At 47.5% G+C, this 20,956-nt stretch overlaps 1 protein-coding gene and 1 long non-coding RNA gene across 3 annotated transcripts in view; one reads left to right on the forward strand and one right to left on the reverse strand.

The window, feature by feature from the left end:
• Positions 1-18,258, forward strand: part of adarb2 (adenosine deaminase RNA specific B2 (inactive)) — a 113,166-nt gene extending 94,908 nt beyond the window's left edge. Inside the window, exons 5-10 of the mRNA XM_023805658.2 lie at positions 6,433-6,601; positions 8,235-8,386; positions 9,721-9,889; positions 12,560-12,741; positions 15,429-15,610; positions 16,188-18,258. Coding sequence (XP_023661426.1) covers positions 6,433-6,601; positions 8,235-8,386; positions 9,721-9,889; positions 12,560-12,741; positions 15,429-15,610; positions 16,188-16,364 — 1,031 coding nt within the window. The 3' untranslated portion in view covers positions 16,365-18,258. The remainder of the gene's footprint in view (positions 1-6,432; positions 6,602-8,234; positions 8,387-9,720; positions 9,890-12,559; positions 12,742-15,428; positions 15,611-16,187) is intronic.
• Positions 18,259-19,022: 764 nt separating this feature from the next.
• Positions 19,023-20,664, reverse strand: LOC111840647 (uncharacterized). 2 transcript variants are annotated; one of them, XR_002837478.2, is made up of 3 exons: positions 20,298-20,664; positions 19,831-19,965; positions 19,023-19,557 (listed from the first exon to the last, which is right to left on the reverse strand). It is a non-coding gene; the product is annotated as an uncharacterized lncRNA (long non-coding RNA). The 2 variants fall into 2 exon arrangements; XR_002837477.2 differs by lacking the exon at positions 20,298-20,664 and having other exon boundaries at positions 19,831-20,282.
• Positions 20,665-20,956: the final 292 nt, after the last annotated feature.

Raw genomic sequence — 20,956 nt, forward strand, 5'->3', positions numbered from 1 at the left:
AAACAAAACTCATTTGGAAAATGCCTGTTTAATGGAACTTATTAACCTCACTTTAGGAGGAAGGACTTTCTGCAGCTAAACTGCGCATACTACTGTAAACACGATAAATTATCAGCGTTCGGTTTAATGTAGCATGATTGTGGGAGACGCCCCCACCCCCGACTGATTGCCTCCCCCGAGCTGGATACCATCTCGGGGCCTCTGTGTCAGGGCCGCATCACAGAAGACCCCTGAGAGACTCGCATGTTGTTATTTCTGGGGCCCCATTCAAGAAGACACTTTGGCGCCCCCTGCCCCCCTACAGATGCTTTTAAAAATGAAAAAAAAATGGCTGGCGAGTAGAGTCAGAACATCGTAGCCAACTAACTGGTTATGATCAGCATCTCCTAAATGAGGAACATGTTCATTTAATATTTATTGTGGTGAATGTGACCAAAATCTCCGGGGCCCCATGCAAACGGGTGATGTGAGTGGGGGGGTGAAGACCACCCAGCCACTGGCCATTCCAAGATGGAGTTTTTCTTATGTTTGTCTCATGCTGTCGGTTTCAGACTTGCAGAAGTTAGCTGTCTTGCATTTTTCTTGCATAAAATGGCTTTCAGGTGAGCACTAACTTTACTTTGAACTCTGTGGCTTGCTTCTGGTTTTTTTTTTTTTTTTTTTGGGCAAAGCTGTGTTTCCACGGTAGCCGAGACTCATCAGAGTGACGCAGAGTAAAAGCTCTGATTGTCAGTGTGTATTACTGCGGCTCTGATAGGCGTGCCGGCTGGGTCTCTCCCTGGGACTGAACCGATCTCTCTCCAGTTCTGTGGTGAGCGCCGGTGTTAATAGTGAATGGAATCCGCTGGCCGCTTCTCTCTCATGGCAGAGGGACCTTCACGGTGATCTCCTGTGGTGATAAGAGACGCCATCTTTTTGTTTTTTGTATGCAAAATTGATCTAAACAATGGCTAAGTGGACCAGTAGGGGGAGGGAGACAGCAGAGGCGTGAAAAGGAGTGTGGTTCCGAGTTCCGCATGGCGCGGTGAGAGCAAACCGCTGCTCGGAGGTAATACTGCAAATAAATCCCATTGTTTGGACAGGCAGCGGTGTCTGAAATGCGAGGGGATGCGGTGAGATTTTCATTAGCTCTATGGACTCAGTAAGCCTGTGAGTCAACGTGCAGCTCGCAGGGAACCACTTTCGAGATTCACCACCAGCCACAGGTCCTCGGGTCGAATTGGACCAAGATGACATTGTGGGCACATCCAGCCTCCTCAAGGGGGTAAATTGTTCTGTCGATTCTTCGCCATTAGGGGGAACCACTGGCATATTCCTGTTTGGGGTCATAGGTTTGATGCACCAGGATCTCCATTTTGTTAAGGTTGACAGGCCTGGTAAGTTTAGAGCCATGCAGCCATGCACCCAATACTGGTTTGTGGGCACCTGAACTGGGCCTCAGACACAGAGCTCTCCTGAGGATGAACACTAGAATCCCCTCCCTCACTCCCCTGACCAATGCAGTTCACTTTCAGTAATGAGGTCAAAACAGAAAGTTTAATTAATTGGGTGGAAGTGGGAGGGGGTGGGGTTTAAGCCACCTGTCTCACTCAGTCTTCTAGCTTGGGTACAGGGTTTATTAAGGGGTACTCTGAATTATGAAATGCTGTGGTTTCTAGGAAATAATCCACACTTTCTTCCCCTCCTGTCTTGCGGCACCCCCTACTGTATGATGAGAGCATGTGAAACATGATACAGTATGTGTCAGGTATCAGATAGGTATGTCAGGTATCAGATAGATAGATAGATAGATACTTTATTAATCCCTGGAAAAAAAAATTGGGCATGACAGCAGAAAATAAAAAAAGACAAAGCAACAAAAAATAATCAGTGGTATACTAAAACAAATTAGAAAATAAAAATTAAGAAAGAAGAAAAATTAAGAAACTTAAAAAAATAGAAAGTCTTTGTACAAGAAAAAAAGGCATGCAAAAAAGCTGTATTGTACAGTACTGTACAGTAATGAGTAACCACAAAGGCAAAATGGATATGTACAGACCATAACAGTGCAAAATATGCCGTACACTGCAGGTACATTGGCATGTGATCGCAGGTATGAATGGCGATGCTTGGGTAGCTTTGATCTGCACACCAAGCAGCTCCTCCGGGATTTTGCACAAAACCATCCTGTTTAAAAAGATCACTTAAAAAAACTTCTTATATGATAATTACATTTACACAAAACCCATAACGTGGTATGTGTTTGTCTGCAATTTTTTTTTTGTGAAATATGAAGAGATTCACTGAACTCATTCAATGTATACTTGATAATCAACACAATTACCATAATAAAGAGACACAATTATTGACAGGCTAATTATTTGGCGTGTTTCCTTGTGTGATTTTCCACTTTCATTATGAATGATTTATCATCCGGAGAACACTTCAGGCGGCCAGCGTTTGGGATTCAGACGTGAGATGCTGTAATTATAGCATCCAGCTCTCGTTCAGTGGGGTGGATACAGAGCGCCGTGCATTATCTCAGTATCGTTAAAGCAATCAAACCATGAACTGAATTACGCTCTTTCTGCAGAAATGGTGACACGATAAAATGTACCACCCACACTGTGCATTATGAAAATAGATGTGCTCGTGCGTTTGCCTCTAAGATTATGTGAATGTGTAAGATGAATTGTGTCTGAGTACTTTTACAGCCTCCATACCTGCACCACATTCTCGGACACGTGGCCCTAGTCAAAATGAATGTCTTTCAGACATGCAAAGCGTTCCCTTTCACCGGGAGCGCTGGCAGTCAAAAGCTAATTAAGGGCTTCAAAGCACGGCCAGGCTCTGAGTCTCTGTCTTTTATCCTGGCAAACTTGGGGGTGTTTTTTAGAAGTCTAAAAGGAGCAGATAAGAATCACATTTCGACCGTAAGCCTTAGGAGAGGCCTGTCAGATGGGCACGTATTTGCTGAGTCATTATCAGTAGTCCATGGAAATGGGGGAGAACATTATGGCAAGTTAGCTAATATACCAACACTGTGCACTTCGCATGTTTCTATCAGAAATACAACTTGAACCTGAACTTAAGATAGTTAAGGTGTCCAGTGAGTGTAATAATAAGAAGAATGAAAATGCAGTGGTGTGAAGCTCAGCAGATTAGGATGCTGTGATTGGGTGGTTGCCGGTTATAAAGCCCGTGGTTGACAGAGTGATTTCACCTTTGGGCCCTTGAGGGATGCTTTGTGGGATGTGGATCAAGGCCCTCACAGGAAGTCCGTTAGCTGCTTCGCGGGATGTTAGCCAAGGCCTTCACAGGAAGTGTGCTAGCTGCTTTGTGGGACGTTAGCCGAAGACCCTTGCAGGAAGTCTGCTAGCTGCATTCTAAGATGGTAGCTGAGGCCCTCACAGGAAACCTTTTAGCTGCTTCACAGAATGTTAGCCGAGGCTTTCACAGGAAGTAATCTGGGTGCTTTCTAAGATGGTAGCTGAGGCCTTCACAGGAAGTATGCTAGCTGCTTTGTGGGACATTAGCCAAGGTCCTTGCAGGAAGTCTGCTAGCTGCTTTGTGGGATGTTTGCCAAGGCCCTCACAGGAAGTCCACTAGCTGCTTTGTAGGATGTTAGTCAAGGCCTTCACAGGAAGTCTGCTAGCTGCTTTGTAGGATGTTAGCCAAGGCCCTTGCAGGAAGTCTGCTAGCTGCTTTGTGGGACGTTTGCCAAGGCCCTCACAGGAAGTCCACTAGCTGCTTTGTAGGATGTTAGCCAAGGCCCTCACAGGAAGTCCACTAGCTGCTTTGTAGGATGTTAGCCAAGGCCTTCACAGGAAGTCTGCTAGCTGCTTTGTGGGACGTTAGCCAAGGCCCTTGCAGGAAATCTGCTAGCTGCTTTGTGGGACGTTTGCCAAGGCCCTCACAGGAAGTCCGCTAGCTGCTTTGTAGGATGTTAGCCAAGGCCCTCACAGGAAGTCCGCTAGCTGCTTTGTAGGATGTTAGCCAAGGCCTTCACAGGAAGTCTGCTAGCTGCTTTGTGGGATGTTAGCCAAGGCCCTTGCAGGAAATCTGCTAGCTGCTTTGTGGGACGTTTGCCAAGGCCCTCACAGGAAGTCCGCTAGCTGCTTTGTAGGATGTTAGCCAAGGCCCTCACAGGAAGTCCGCTAGCTGCTTTGTAGGATGTTAGCCAAGGCCTTCACAGGAAGTCTGCTAGCTGCTTTGTGGGACGTTTGCCAAGGCCCTCACAGGAAGTCCGCTAGCTGTTTTGTAGGATGTTAGCTGAAGCTTTCACAGGAAGTAAGCCGGGTGCTTTCTAAGATGGTAGCTGAGGCCCTCTCAGGAAGTCTGCTAGCTGCTTTGTGGGACGTTAGCCAAGGCCTTCACAGGAAGTCTGCTAGCTGCTTTGTGGGACGTTTGCCAAGGCCCTCACAGGAAGTCCGCTAGCTGTTTTGTAGGATGTTAGCTGAAGCTTTCACAGGAAGTAAGCCGGGTGCTTTCTAAGATGGTAGCTGAGGCCCTCTCAGGAAGTCTGCTAGCTGCTTTGTACAATGTTAGCCGAGGCCTTCTCAGGAGGTTCGCTAGCTGTTTTGTGGGACGTTAGTCGAGGCCCTCACATGAATTCTGATAGGTGCTTTTTTGGGCTTCACAGGAAGTCCTCTAGCTACTTGGCACAAATTAGTAGCTAGTTTAAAGCAACAGCGAGTGACAGGTATATGTATTGAAATTTCGGTGGACGGTTCCGATGGACATGATGAATGTCCATCGGAACACCATGAATGAAGCATTCTTCCAGAGGTGGATGTCCGTCAACTATTGATTTATTTCTTGTAGATTCTCTTTGTTTACTGATTGAATGTTTTTCCTGGCATCCATTCACATAGCAACAGACTTTTTGATGATGCTTTAAAGGCAGCGTGATAGATTTCTAAGGCTAGCCCTTTAACCCTGCCTCAATATTTTCATCATTCTTATAGCCAACCCCACGTTGTAAAGGTGGTCCAGCCATGTGTGCGGTACCATCTGGTGCTCTGAAGATAAAAGTTCATATGTTACCCGCCGCCTGCAGGTCTGGCAGAGAGCACTGAAGCCTGAATTTCCAGAAAGATGGAGAGATTCTGTTGCTTTGAAGAGAAAGTGCCGTTAAGCACACTGAGGGAAGCTGCCACATAGCCGGGTTTCATTCAGGCAAAAACAAAACAAAACAAAGCAGAATCTACTGAATGTCTCCCAACAATCAGATGAATCAGTTCTGTTGCAGGCTTGTTCAGCATTCTGCTTCTTCTTCATCCTGCTTGCTCGTGGTTTTGTCACTTCACTCGCAAAAAGCCCACAGCCCGCCTCCATCCCCTGCTTCAGCATCACAAGTTAATTCATTAAAACCAGCACCTCTGATGGCGGCACTTAAGATGCAAAACGCCTTTGTTTACTGTAGACAATTTTACCGCATTAATTCACACCAAACCTCCAGCTCCAGGAGCTCCATCAATCATCCCCATTATGACACGCAGCGGTAACACTGATGCTCGGGGAATGTGTACCGTTCTGCACATGAGGATGCAGCGCGCCGCGCGAAGCACTGTGTGAATTTTACAGCCAGTCGCTAATTCAATTTTGTAGATATGGCGATAAACTGGTAATTGACATGGAAATGTATCCAATAGTCCTAATATTGACATATTCAATATATAAAATGGTGACAGGAATCGTGCCATTTTTATCATGAATCTGCCTTAAAAGATGAATCTATAGCCATCACATTACTTCACTCCAGTACGGAATACTACTGCTAATCACTGTCGCTAGCTAACTTATGACTGTTTGCTATTTTTACACTAAATACAGTCTGTAACATAGTACATTGCACTTGTCACCATAGCTAAAAATGATGCTGCCACCTGGTCTTTCTCATTATTTTTTATAAGATCTGTTTACTATATCCTGCTTTATATTTGTCAGTTTTTTCCCTTTATTTCACACGTTTACCTTCCTTCTGTGATATATGCATATTTTGGGGGGGCAGCATTGTGGCACAGGGATTAGCACTGTTGCCTCACAGCTCTAGGACCAGGATTCTCTGTCATGGCTGTCATTTTCTCACTGTGTCATCATGGGGTTTCCTCTGGGTACTCCAGTGTCCCCCCCCCCCCCAACAGTCCAAAAACATGCTGAGGTTCAATCTCAGGTTAAATGTAGTTACTAATTACCTGTAGGTATTCTATGGGATGGGGGGGGGGGGGCTATGGGCTATATGCCTGATTGGTATAAAAAAAAAAAAGCCATGGTGAGTGAATCCTGGGTTGGAAAGGCTCCAGACCCCCCATGACCCTGAATAGGATAAGCGGTTACAGAAGATGGATAGATATGATTGTGATTGTGAGTATGACCCACCCCCTCGTCAGCCTACTGAGTGGTATGGACTCACCTGCTCTTCCTGTGCCCTATATCGCCCCCACCCCCCAGGTCTGGATCTCAGGCAAGCCCAGGTCATTGCCATATCGACCGGCACCAAATGCCTGAGTGGCGAGTACATCAGCGAGCAGGGCCTGGCGGTGCATGACTGCCACGCTGAGGTCATCGCCCGGAGGGCCTTCCTGCGCTTCCTCTACGCTCAGCTAGAGCTCTTCCTCAGGTGAGATGCGTGTTACTGCTGCCAGTGAAGTCATATATCGTCAAAGCAGCGGCCAAACAACTAATCATATAAATTATATAAAAGTCTGAAAAAGAGTATATTTCAACCGTGTCACTGTGATATTTAAACGATGTAGTTTATATTAATACTGAAACTACCTCAAAGCTCATCATAATATCTTTGACGTGTGAGTCGTACAGTTGTCTTTTACTCTGAACTTTTTATGTGCGATGATTGTAGCAATAATTTGTTACCATGGTAACAGTTAATGTTTATAAATCAAATATATTCTCATAATTAAGCCCCTGCCCACCAAGCATAATCGCTCCAAAGCCCACTTACTGTATCTTTAGTGAAGGATAAGTGTTGGTATGTAATGTTACATGGGATTTCACATTTTTTTTTCTATTATTATTCTCAGGAGCAAAGGTTTGGATTGTGTATTTTAAACTTTCTCAAAACCTGCCGGGTCATTTTATCTGCCGTTTAGCCGCACCGAGATCCCTAATCGGACATTACACCTCCTCGAGGAGCCTTAATGCGGGAGACGAGGCTTTGCGCCCGCGTGCAGATTGCTATGCTAAGCGGCGGCTCTCCTGCCCCACCAGTGGAATGGGAGATTTCCTTAATGTCAGATTTGCATACTGGAGATGACCTTCGTCATCTCGCAACACGCGATTAAATGAATAAACCGTGCCTCTCGAGGGGGTGATACCGGCCGTATACACTGAAGGGTCCGCGGGGGGCCGGATGACGCTCCCTTGGTTGATGGGACAGTGCCTACTGCTGGAGTGTGAGGTTCAGAATCGTGCCCTGGGGCGTTTTTGAAGCCTGCATAGTGGTGAAGGAGCCCACCTCCTCTTGCAGAGTGTTCATAACCACGTTTTTGACATTGAAATTCATTCTCCAATGAATGGCAAGATGCAATACTGTAGCCCAGATCCATAAATAAATGTTGTTGGGGTGGGGGGGGGGGGGGGGGCTTAAAGCAAACTTCAAGGGGGCTTATGGGCTATGTGCCTGATTGGCATAAAAAAAAGTCAAACCTATTATTTTGCTATGTGGCTATGTGCCTACTGTATTCGCAGCTATCAAGTCCCCAACATTACTGTTCAATTAACTCCATCTTAGGGTGCCACGAATTTTGAGCCCGTTTGTCATGTTACAGAATGTGGCTGAGCCCAGTGCATTCTGGGAATGACAGAACTCAGAACACAGAAGTCAGACGCCATGTACCTTAATGACAGGGCTCTATAGCTCAGCATCAGGGGGCGGTCACAGTCTTCTTCTGCGCCATCATCCATCAGCTGAGCAGAGGCTGCATGGTTCAGTGTGAGTGCTGTAGATTTCCCCTCCCACTGGCCACACCAGAGAGCAAGTTCAAGCACTACTACACCCCCCAACCCCAAACACCTTTGACACCTTTCCCAGGTTTATAAACCATACAACAGATTTTAGGGAGCACAAATATATGTCCCATGTGATGCAGAAATACTACACACCAACAGGGGGCACACTCGCTGCTCAATGGCCAGCATGCTGACACAGCCTCAGATCCAGCCTCGATTGTCCCGTGCTTTTTTTAAAAATGATTCTCCCTCCCCTTCTCCTTCTCGCCGACGTCTGTCGGAAGCAAAAACAGGGCGGACTGGGAGCAGTCGATCTTCATCCGGCACAAGGAGGCGAGCTTCAGGCTGAGGGAGAACATCCTGTTCCACATGTACATCAGCACATCTCCTTGTGGGGACGCCCGGCTCAACTCTCCCTATGAAATCTCCACCGATCGTAAGGCTGCCTCCTCTCCAGGGTCACATGACCCAGATCCACCTGCACCGTGGCTTTGACGGGATCGATCCCACTAACTGGCGTTATACATACCGTGAACCTGTGTTGCTGTTTTAGGCCTGAGTGCCAAATATCTTCCCTTTCTGCATGACACGTCTGTCACATCTGGAGTCTTCCAGGTCTGGGGGTCGCACTGGAGCCAAAATGGGGTCCAGTCTGTTGAAACATGGCTAACATGGTCCTGTGATATTATTATGATATTTGTAGGGTACAGTGTGCAGAGTAATCACTGCATTTTTAAAAAGCACACCTTCCTGGGAAGAGCTGAACTTCTCTTGCTTGGTCATTAAATCCCTTAAAAACGTTCATCAGTCAGCCTTTGCAGATTAGGAAATGAGTTCTGCAGCAGGGTTCCGTAATACCTTTTCTTTCTGCTCCTCGACCCTTCAGAGGAGAACTCAGGGCTTAACTGGGCCCTTTTTTCAGTAGGAGTGTGACAGGGGGAGGGAATAATCCTCCTTTACACTTACTCATGAAATTTCCCACATTGCTGTTTTTTCATAGCGAAGTCAGATGGTGAGGCATCATAGCAACAGCAGTAATGTTATCTGCTGCTGATTCAATGCACATACTCATAACACTGTATGATTATCGTAGTATACCATACTCCATAGTATATGTATTTGGACTTTTCTCTGCTCTGACTGGCTGCCACAGTATGCTATACTCAGTCACCAGTTAGTCCTCTGCTTTAATTAAGGTTTTGTTAATTGAGTGTCAATTAAGGTTAAAGCTGCAAAGATGTATCCTGTTTAACAAGACAAATAGCTGTACAATGAAACAGAAAACGTCATATATATATTGATCAAAATGAAAGCTGGCACTTAACAGCACATCCACCACTTTTATATTCACTAGCTCTGATGTGAACTGCGAGTCTGATTTTGCTGTTTTGTTAATGTTACCAGGAAATCAAGGGACTTCTTTATAGAAATAAACTGTAGATAATGCACCTTTGGAATAGTACATCGCTGAGATCTGAGTGAGGCCCGCACCGCGTTCCGGGTGCACAGGATCATAACTAACATAGTTACTTACCTCTGAGTTATTCTCGCATGAAATAATGCAGCCGACATTCATTTTGGCGAGTTCATTAGATTTTCTCCATACGGTGCCGAATCCATTACGGCATAACGTGATGCAGGCAGAGAAATGTTACCGACAATGAAATGCAGTTATGAATTCTGGCCTTCAGAGTAATAACCTATTTGAACGGGCGCCATTTAGCAGCACCGCCCCCCTTAGCATGTGATTTACTGGTCCCCCCCCCCCAGTGCACGCCGGCCGGCCGCTGGTGAAGAAACCACACGGGAAACTGCGGGCCAAGGTGGAGACCGGGGAGGGCACCCTGCCCGTGCGCTGCAGTGCTGACACACAGACGTGGGACGGCGTGCTTCAGGGGGAGCAGCTCATCACCATGTCCTGCACAGACAAGATCTCCAGGTAGGCCTCCTGGGAGCCATGGCCCCAGGCCTGCAGCCGCCCCCCCCCCACCCACCGCGGCACCCTGGGGCCAAGGCCGCTGCCTGCTTAACCAAACCGCCAGGCGAGTGACAGAACAGGCTGAATTAGCGTCAGGTGCTATGGGTGTGATGAATGGGCCGTGTTAGGGTGCGTATGTGCGTGCGGCTGGCCTGCCAGGCCCAGCACTGCCTAATGAACTGAAAAACAGTCATAATGAAGAACAGCGGGCTCCTCTGCCTTTATCTGCTCCTGCAGGCGTGGTGAAAACAGCTGCTAACTAAACCGTTACCATCCCAAACTCAATCTTATATCACTTTTATTGTTATATACAGTAAGTTTTTTGCGGCCAGGAGCAGACGCTATATATAAAGGCAGCCGTGCCTTGCTGCGACAGAACAAAATAAATAAAATGTTTTGGGTGCTATTGTGACCTTACCTCTCTGTGTTGATTCAGATGTGTTTGTGTTGTACGCTTGGGGATCAGAGTGCATGTTCTGGCTTATGTCCATAGGCAGGGATTGAGTAGCCCCTGTTTGGACAGATTTCCCTAAATGGCAGAGAAACAGCTGATGTTTTATATATACTGGCATTATGCAGCATGTTGGTTTTACGGTTAAGGCTAAATGAAGGATTTTTGGGGATGTGGGCAGGTTAAAATAGGGCTGAATTTCATTCTGTCAGTTTAACATTAGGAAAGGACTTAGTGTGTCTTGGTGTGTGTGTGTGTTGGGGCGGGGGGCAGTTCCACTGGCACACACTGGGATCTGTGTAGACGTCGCTGTTGGATCCCACCAACCTGGGGTGACTGAGGACTCGTGGACAGTTTTGTTAAACCAGTATTGTGTGGGATGGGGGGTGGGGGGCAGACAGTCTCTGCCACCGACATTAATTTAACCAATTGGATCCAGTTGGCCGGGGCTGGAAACGCTCCGATTAAATCTAGCCAGGTCAGCGCCGGGGTGAAAGCAATTACATCACAAAAAAGAGAATAAAAAGAGAAGGGACAACCCCCCCCTACCCCCCTGGCCCCTATCCTGCTTTATATCCCTGTAAATCATACCAGTACCTCCACTGGAGTTGGTGGGTCGCGGGGGCGGCTAATCAAGGTCACGCTAAGGAGCAGAGTGAAAGCAGCTTGGCTCCTTGTCCCCATCGCTGGGCCCGTGTCAGCTGATCCCAGCATCCAGGCCCCCCCCTGCGGCTCTGCCTGTGGTCTCCCCCATCATGGCCGCCGCCGTGAAGTGGCAGCCCTGTCTGTTTTAGCAGACAGGAGCTTTATGGTAACGGCATCTGACGACAAGGTGCTCCTTAGATTGGTGCCGAGACGGAGCCAGCTGACCGGAGTAGATGTTTAATTAAACCGGCGGCCGCTTTAATTGAGGGCCAGAATGGATTTCACATGAGTATTATCCTTTATATTCCATTTGAGTTTTATGTAGATGAACACATTACTTTAATGGGCGCGTTTACGGAGCGGGAGAGGGCCGAGTATGAGGAGGAGATGAAGGCTGGCCCTCGCATCCTTACAGTCACCAGATGGCTGTCTTTTCTTGCATGAGATTAAAAGATGTTTCTAATTCACAGCACTGCATCCTGGGCAAATTAATATTGCAAGCTAAATCATTTCTGTTTTTGGGTGGCGGCTGGGAGGGGGGAAGAGTGCTTTATCTCTGAACAGATTGCTCCATAGGTAGTACAGGGGACTAGGTGTGAGTCACTGAGTGATTCTTGAAAGGAGATGTTTGTTCATTGACTGTTGCGAGACATGAGAATGTAATGACTCATTATTAATCATAAATAAAGATGTGAGTGGAGAAGAGGCGGCCGCAATAATTAGCAGTAATGATGAAGAAACATTAATTAAAAGGAGAACAATTGCGGTAAAAATCTGCAGCACAATGTGCGGCAGTGGTTGTGCTTTTCGGAGATTCGTTAACGGAAGCTGGTAGCAAAGATTCTGCTTGTTGTTCTGTCTTCCTGGAGAGAGGAGGAGGAGGAGGAGGAGGAAGATGCCCGGCCCATCGGCACATTATGCCTACTACCAGTTAATATGTTAATATGCGAGATTTTTACACACAACCCCGTTTAGGGCGGATTTGATTGGTTCATTTTACATTGATGTCATTAGGGGCCTAAAATTTAACCGCAAAACAGGACAAAGAAAATCTGCTCTGCTACAGTTTTCGAAACGCAAACCTTAAACATGAAAAAGATAAACTTGTAAATTACCGAAATCACTTAGCTTAAGTTCGTTTAAACAGTTTCCCCTGTTCAGAAATGGCCTTTGGGTAAGATCTGCTGCCGTTGATAATGATTCATTTAAGGTAAGTACCGTGTTGTTAATTGCAGGTTGCCCCCCCCCAGTCCTTATGCAATAGCAAAGCTAAGCATTACCACATGTGGTGTTCTGTGGGGGGGGGGGGGTGACTTACTGGGCTCTGCACATGACAGCTTCAAGTGCCATGGTATGTTATAATGATATCCCCCTGAGGGGGAGGTGGTGATGTCACTTTACCGCTACTCTTGTTTATAAAAATAAAATAAAAGGGGTGGTTTCTGGATGTTAACAAGCCCTGGGGCGAATGCCGCATGTCTGACGCCCTGCCCCCTTCCGCGCTCATCCTAACATGCACCCCCATCCTCCCGCAGGTGGAACGTTCTGGGCCTGCAGGGATCCCTCCTCACGCACTTTGTGGAGCCCATCTACCTGCACAGCCTGACGGTCGGCAGCCTCCGGCACCCGGGCCACTTCTCCCGGACGGTGGCGCGGCGCCTGGAGCACGTTGACACGCTCCCGCCGTCATACCGGCGCAACCAGCTCCTGCTCAGCGGTACGCCGACGCGCACGGCTGCGCCGCGCAACTCGCAAAAACTTGCCGCTGAAAGTTGAAAGGGCCCGGTTCTTTTGAGCCGAGGAGCACGGGCTTTCGCATCCCGATCCAACACCTAACGCGCCTCTGAGAGGCGCTCTGATACATTTCTCTCGATACACGGAAAAAAAACAATGAATTAAACATGAGCCCAATTATTCCAGCAAGAATGGCTTAAGGAAACCTTTAGAAATTCTCTTGTAGTTTGTAAAATACTCCATCTCAGAGTAAAAAAAATCGTAAGCTCCGTTACGATGTTTTCGCCTCGGTCGCCGGTCTCGTCTACACATCTTTGCGTTTGGTCTAAACGGCACCATCCTCTGCCCTGCGACAACAGAGGCAGTTTGTCACTATGGTTAAGAAGAAGAATCGGGGCTGGAGACATACTAACATGAACATTAACGACCCTGCACATATGCTTCGCTATCCGTGATGTTAGTTACGATTAAGGAACGTTCTGGAAATATGAGGTATGTTGAGCGAGGCTAACGACAGCAGACACTGATGGTACTAGTTGCAGTTTACTTTCATATTGTTGTCTTCCTGCCTGCTGGGGTGGGGGGGGGGTGTCCCCACATGGGGCAGCAGAGGGGCTGGTTTCTGCTCAGGCAAGCAGGATGGGTACGGATTTGCCATGTGACACACTCTACCATGGCCAGCGTCCTAGCATTAGGGGACTGATTCGCCACGGTTAACCAGTAATTGCTAAGTAATTTTTTCCACGTTCACACACAGTTCAGTTTATTGTTCCTCATGACCCTGTAGGTGTCCATCCAGCCATTCTCCACCTTATTCTCATTCTGCATATTTCTCTGTAATGTTCTGTCAGAGGCATGACACCAATTCAAGCCACGATGACAGTGATGGTGTTGATGATGATAATGACGATAGCTACAGGGACTGTACAAGCGTCAATCATTTTATCAGCTCTGGGCCATTTCATTATATTTAAGCAGCATTTTTTGGTATCCATGTGACCTTCGGTCTGCAGAATCATGCCGCTCGGCACGCTTTGAACAGAACTTGGGCTGATCGGCGATCTTTGTTCCTGGAGCCACCGCTGAGCTCCCACAACAAAGGTGCCGGCAGCGGTCGGCATCTTCCAAATCAATTCAATCACAGAGCTCATCAGCGGTATTCAGCATGCGACTTTGGGGCGGGCTGTCTGGCCCATTCATCACCCTGTGCAAATCAGGCCTTGACGGACCTCGGCACCGGCCTTTTTCGCCCGCGTCACGCTCTGCTGGGCCACCCGCATTGTCTCCACGGCAACAATAGGTGTGCAAGGGACTCCCATAATCACCTGCAGCTGCCCGTTCGATAAGACGATAACACAGATAAGACTGTGGATCAAGTCAAGTAGTGGAGAGCAGTCTATCATTAATATCATTAATATCGGTCGAATCTCAAATAACAGAGTGAAAATGAGCGATTATCTCAGTTTAAAGCTACTCCTTCTGGCAGAGTACCTTAGCGACGATATTCCGTATCCTTTCCGGAAAATTTGTCCTCGAGGCATGTTGTAAGGCTCTGCTCACTGGAACGGTGATTGAAAAGCCCAGCCCATCCACGTGCCTCAGAGCCGTGTTTACCACAGACGGGGACCCCTGATGGACTGATCGGGACCTGCATGCTCAAGTGGGCGGAGCTCTCCATTGTGCCGTTCCTCCAGCTACAGACAAACAGACTCTTGGCAGCTTCCCTCGTTTATCTGTTCAGGTTGGACGTCTTCGGCTGGGAGCCCATCAAACTCCGCGCGATACTTGTGAAAATCTTGAAGGATTTTATTCTCTCACACAAATCTTTACAGATTCTCGAGGTCCATGACCTTTTATACTGCAAACGCTAACTGTGCATTTAACTAGCGAGGGGGGACTTCAAAGTACGCAGTGTGTAGGGTTACTGCATGCAGTCAATAACAGACCAGCTCCCCCTAATGGAAACCAGATTCCAGCAGTCAGGTATTACAAAACCTCCGTTTTAATTCAATTTTCACTTTTATGGCCAACATTAAAAGACTGATAAAGTGACTTGCGTCTAAGCAGCCGGCGATGTGAGACGGGCGTTTCAGTGCAAGCGTGTTCAGATACGTTAAGAGTTTAGGGTCAAGCTCACGGCACAAGATCAGCAGAAAGTGCATCGTTACCAGGGAAAGAAACACGATGAATAGTCCACGCGGCACGCCAGAAGCTGTCGCTAAGGCCGTTGCTAAGCAGTGTTGTTTTAAACATCTGATTGAAAGGCCCGTATTACATGCAAGTGGGCAGATGTAGGAGCTCAATAGCACAGTGATTACATCAGACCTACATACCCCCCAAATGCAATTACAGTAAAGCCAAAATCGTTACTGGACTGAGAGGTAGACTGACATTACACTGTGAATGTCTGAAGAAAGACTGAATTGTTGGCTTTCAGTTTTTGTATGGAAACCAGTTGCAACGAGCAAACTAAACTCATAAAGCACATTCCAGAGTCACTCAGAACTGTGGTCAACAATCACCTGTAGATTCTCCACGGACCCGCAGATGGTGACTCATTCACCAAACTCTCAATTTCATTTTGGTTGCCTGAGCTCTGAGTTGAGGTAGGCGCAGCATCTTTTCAGACTCCTCCCACTCTCTGACTCCACCCCTTCCTGTCTGCCACAGGCCTCAGCCGCGATGACAGCCGTCAGCCGGGGAAGTCCCCCTGCTTCAGCGTGAACTGGACGGTGGGTGACGGCCAGCTGGAGGTGGTGAACGCCGCCACGGGCAAGAGGAAGGAGTCGGGGGCAGCGTCGCGGCTCTGCAAGCGTGGGCTCTTCGCGCGCTGGGCCAGGCTGCACCGGAAGGTGAGCCAGAGTGGGTGTGGGTCCTAGTCACTACTCCCATGGGACCCTGCTGGCGTTTACAAACTGGATGCGCTGCCATACCGCGTCGAGACGAGCATCTGAGGCAATCCGCTCTCACTGCCCACGCACAGGAATCCCTCTGACACACCCAACCATCCTGAGAGCCGCCTGAAGGACCCTGCTCCATGGATTAGTCTATTAGCAAACAGAAAATCTAGCTTAAATTTCATCATGAAAGTATATCCCAAACATATCGCATATGGTTAAAGCGTAATGACTGCCAAATCATAATTATTTTGAAAAGCTCTCAAATGGCCTCCCCCAGAAGCCCCCCCCCCCTGCACTTGCAGTCACATGTGGGAACACACTGCATCATCTCAAAGAAGCCCCCCCATATCCTCATTTGCTGCTCTTTTTTTGCAACAAAGGAAAGGCACAAAAGCACAGAGAGTGTTAAATTGCTTGTGAAATTTAAATGGGAGATTACACAGCTGCTGAAGTCCCCCGTTTGTGCCGCCTCATTCGTTTTGTTTTGCTCCTCTCTTCACCCCCCTCCCTCCCTCCCCCTCCCCCACAGCTGAGCATGCACACGACGAGCCATGGGGAGACGCCACTGGTGTACGCCGAGGCCAAGCTGGCCGCCCGATCCTACCAGGCTGCAAAGCAGCAGCTGTTTCGCTCACTGCGAGAAGCAGGACTGGGCACCTGGGTAAAAAAGCCACCTGAACTGGACCAGTTTGAACTGCCAGTCTGAAGACCAGAAGGGGGGAGGGGCCAGGGTGGGGTTGGGACGTGGTTCTTGGGAGGAGACGGGGAAATGACCAGGGTGTCCACTCATCAAGGAGAGTGACACACCTAGGGTCCATGTGGAGGAAATGAAAAGAGAATTACCAAAAACGAAGGTGATGTCGGTGGAGACGTGGGCGGGGGTGTGGGCAGATAATTAGGCAGAGACTCCGTGGAGACATGGGCGGGGAGATGGAGACATGGATGGAGACGTGGGCGATGACAACTCAGGAGCCCAGGATACCTCGCCAGTGCCCCCAGCCTGCTGCTCCATGCAGGGTGGGGGCTGTCGCCCCAGAGGAGCTCTAACCTCTACCAGAGTGAAAGGCAGCAGTTATCGTGTCATCAGCCATTTCCAGCCTTTTATCTCCATGGCCACCCAGTTAAAGGCCCTGTCACAGTGACGTGTGTAAAGCAGGGCCACCGCACCCTCGCCATCCCTCTGTCTGTCTGCCCATCCCTGCAGAAACTCTGAGACCAGGAGCAGGATTTGACTTTGCAAAAACACATGAAATCTTTTTTGCAAAAACACACGGCACAGAACGTAAACCAGGGGGCAGACCCCCCCACCCCTGTTTCCACACTCGCGACCTCCATTTCACACGTAGGCAAAATGCTGTCAACAAACTGCCCCCCTAACTGACAGGAGGGTGTGACTCGTTGGCATGGAAACAACTGGCGAGGCAGCTAAGAAAGGCCCCCCATTCATTCGGCATCGGTCGGGGTCTCTGGGTCTATCGCTCTGACCCTGCCCACGCTGGAAAACAACACCCCCCCCAGCCACTGTCTCCCTTTGGGATTTTTAGATCGAAATCAGCAGACAGGGCACGTTCGACTTTCCCATTTTTGCACCATCTGTCTCTTACGTGTGAAACTATTAGCTATTACAGATTATCAGGACCATTTGTTTTGCTACATGTAAACATTTATTTTTTCATAGGAGTGTATCAGGAGTACATCACGACATACATTAAAAGCCACCGCCCCCTAGTGGCCTCATGCTGTTACCCTCCCTGCTCTGACTGTGTCAGATAGGCATTGTTCTCACATTCACTATTTGCCGGTGCTATTCGCTCTGACATGGCACATGAATCATTCCGTGTCCCTGCTGAGACGGTACGGCGGGGGTGCCAGAAGACGTCACCCATAGCCCTGCGGACAGAACACACCAAAAACACACAGAGACTTATCTTAAACGTTACCCCAGTTTAAATGAAAGTGGCCTGACATCAACCTTTAAAAAATAATGATGATTTCAGGTCCCTCACCTAGTGATGCATTGCTGGGGGTTGACATATAAATGTAGAACTACACCGACCAAAATAAAGCAAGTTATATCAAAAGTTATATAAAAAAAATCCCCTTGTGTTCTGATAAAGGACTTTTATTTTGTGTACAATGAGATCTGAATTGTCAGTCTCAACCTACACGGCTGTGACACAGGACACGGGTTCCAGGTTCTGATGTATGCAAAGGGATTCTGCGTCCACTGCAAAGGTTTCAATTACCAGCGAAGCACTTGGCACCATCCTGGCGACAGCTACCTGAGCGTGATACTCATCAATCCACCCGACCATTTCCTAAATACGACAATGGTTACGTCTCACGGTCCGAAAGCAGAGCCCTTACGTGTGTACAGAGAGCCAAAGCGACTGCCTGTCTGAATGGCAATATTCACATCAATGGGTGTAAATCTGTAATATTTGTAAAAAAAAAAAAAAAGTAGGGAGTCATTAGAGTATCACAGAATTAAAGATGTAAATTTAGATGATGAGCGTATGCTGCTAGTCTGTAAATTGCACTTAAGCTAACTTATAAGTGAATGTTACAGTTTCAGTAAATAAAAAAATGGAAAATCTGAACCACAGCTTTTTTTTGGCCAACAGTAAGAAGACGCTGTCCAGGTACGTTAAGGCTAGTCTGACGTATGTGTTTTACAGGAGCACACCACTAGCTATGCGTCTCGGTTTACTAAAATTGATAGGTTTTATAGAAAGTGCCCGGGATTGAACTTGTCCTGAATTGACCTGGCAAAACATCCAGCAGGGCAAAGGAAAAAAAATCAGGAGTGTTTTAACTAAATAAAGAATATCAATAAAAGGTATAAAACATATTCATTAACAAATCTGTTCTGAACTGCTTTTTACCATTTACACCGGTGGCAAAACGGAATATTGTAAACTCATGAGATCCCATAACAAAATTTACCTCTGAAATATCTTGTCGTAAAACCAGCCCCCGAAAGCATTTTAATAATAAAGCATAATAAAAATGCAGAATAGTAAATAATTTGTTGCACAGGCACTGAATGGCAGACCCACTCTGTTAGTGCTACCACGTGGAGGGAATCACCTGACCACCTCGTGCCGCATTGCATTATGGGATAGCGGTCCATTAGAAACAGTTCCTTTTACAGTACAGTACACCTTGTTATGAATCGTTGTGCTACAGAATGAAACTTAAGTCTTTAAAAGATATTTTCCAGAAGCATTCATTAGGACACATAATGGGGACGAAGTGATTCATTAGCTGTCACATTGTTTTTGACAAAAAACCACGGCCATTCATCTATGTACTAAGTTCTCTGATCACAAAATGATGGAACATCTCAAGAGCTTCGGTCAAGCGAAAATTAAATCCTGACATATTTTAGATATGGAGTGCAGTCCTTCCATCATAATGGGTATATTTATTGCCTGACGTACTTTATTCATCATCCGGCTTACTGTGGTAAGGCCTCGGCCTGCCGGTCTGCTCTGCACCGCCCTGCGTGTCCGTCACGTTACATCAGCCCGCAGCAGATCCTGACTCCCCAACGGTATAACGGTAGTGTTTTTGGAGAATACAAAGTGCCGGGGGCTAATTTTGCTGGGGGGGGAACCTTTCTTCTCGTGCCTCCTGCTCCAGCTGGCGGCAGGATGGCGGCTGTCCGCACCAATCCGCTTACATGGTAATCCCGCCTTGGCTCTCCCGGGACGGTCGAGTGCCGTCTGACTTCAATTAGCTAACTTTCAGGTTTATCCACTTCCTCCGTGCGGATGCGCCGTTCGACTCGCTCTCCGGAGAGCCGCGTCGGAGCAGAGCTGCCCGCTCTGACACCCCACCGAGAAACGAGAGCGCCCTCGAGTCCCATCATTCCCAGGGGGGCTCGCAGCGCTAATCTGTGACAGAACAGAGAAAAGCAGCAGGCATTATGGGAGCCGGAGGGGCCGTCGGACCTGAACGTGTCGTCTGTGACATAACCCGGTTTGCAGGCCGCTCGCGAAGGCCCAGCCCGCCATCACAGGGCTGCACACGGCTGTATAAACAAACAGGGAGCTCAGATGCTTCTAGAAGTATGATAGTAATAATAATAATAATAATAATTATTATTATTATAATAATATCAATAATATAATAAAATAATAATTATTATTTGAATGAGCCACGCTTACCTGGCGAAGAACGTTTCTATAGAAATAAACTTTTGTTGGCTTACTTTGGCAATCATATTTTGTTTAAACTGCTCGATTCAAAAGAAACGGGAGTCACGTGACTATCCTCTCCGCCACTGTGGATGAATCCTCCCCCTTCGTCCCCAAAGAAGGAAATACATTTGGAAATGTTATCTTTTCAGTGCTGAGACGGGTGTCACACACGCTAGCTCCAGAATTCACCACCCTGTAAAATAGACGCCCCGTTCCGCGGCGACTCCCCCCCCGAAGGCAGGTGTCTGCACTACAATAAACATGGTAATTGGCAATTTCAGCAGCTGTCCAGGCACAATCGTGAGCATCCAGCTGAAATCTCACCGACCCCAGTGTCAGATAAGCTCTTTCTGAAGCTGAGAAGACTTTCCTACATATTTTTTCATTATTTAAAATAGGCCCTTTTTCAGGACATGCAGTTGTACGGCGCTCACAGTCGGTCCGGTTCGGTCCATTCCGACCCGGGAAGGAGCAGTCCTGTTTCCGTGCTGATGCAGACGTTCCAGGCTCATGCACCCTTTTTACACATGCGAATCGAGCTCAATATAATGACACTGACGTATAGCACACATATGCGTCAAGGCGCTATATTTATATAGCGCACCTGAGTTTATTAGGCCTGGCAGTCCTGCTACAGGAAGCTGGCAGCCCTCGCACGCACCCTGCCTGAGCGCGGCATTAAGGAGCTAATCAATTTTCCACACTCGCATAAACATAGTTTCTTTCGAATTAAACTACGTATCCGTCTTTCTGTGCACTTTCGTTCAGCGCGCCGCAGCAAGCACCGGCCACTCCTGATTATCATCACGTGGTTCGCGTGGGGGGGTCCGTCACGGCGGACTTCATCTGTGTCTGGGGTGGGGGTGGGGGCGGCTGTCTTTCACACTAAAATGCTTAGTGAACCAGGCAAAACTATTATTGGCGATATAAAATGTTCAGTTTTTATTGGTTAATAATGCGCATATAAAATGGATTCATTTAAAACTAAACCAATTTTATCTTTCATGTATTTAAAAAAAAAATTATTCGTTTACTTTTAGTCTCCTCAATTATGTCTAATGAGAAATCTGTTCCTTACCAAAAAAGACCATTT

This window comes from Paramormyrops kingsleyae, chromosome 1, assembly GCF_048594095.1.
Source record: "Paramormyrops kingsleyae isolate MSU_618 chromosome 1, PKINGS_0.4, whole genome shotgun sequence".
In the NCBI taxonomy this organism is placed as follows: Eukaryota; Metazoa; Chordata; class Actinopteri; order Osteoglossiformes; family Mormyridae; genus Paramormyrops; species Paramormyrops kingsleyae.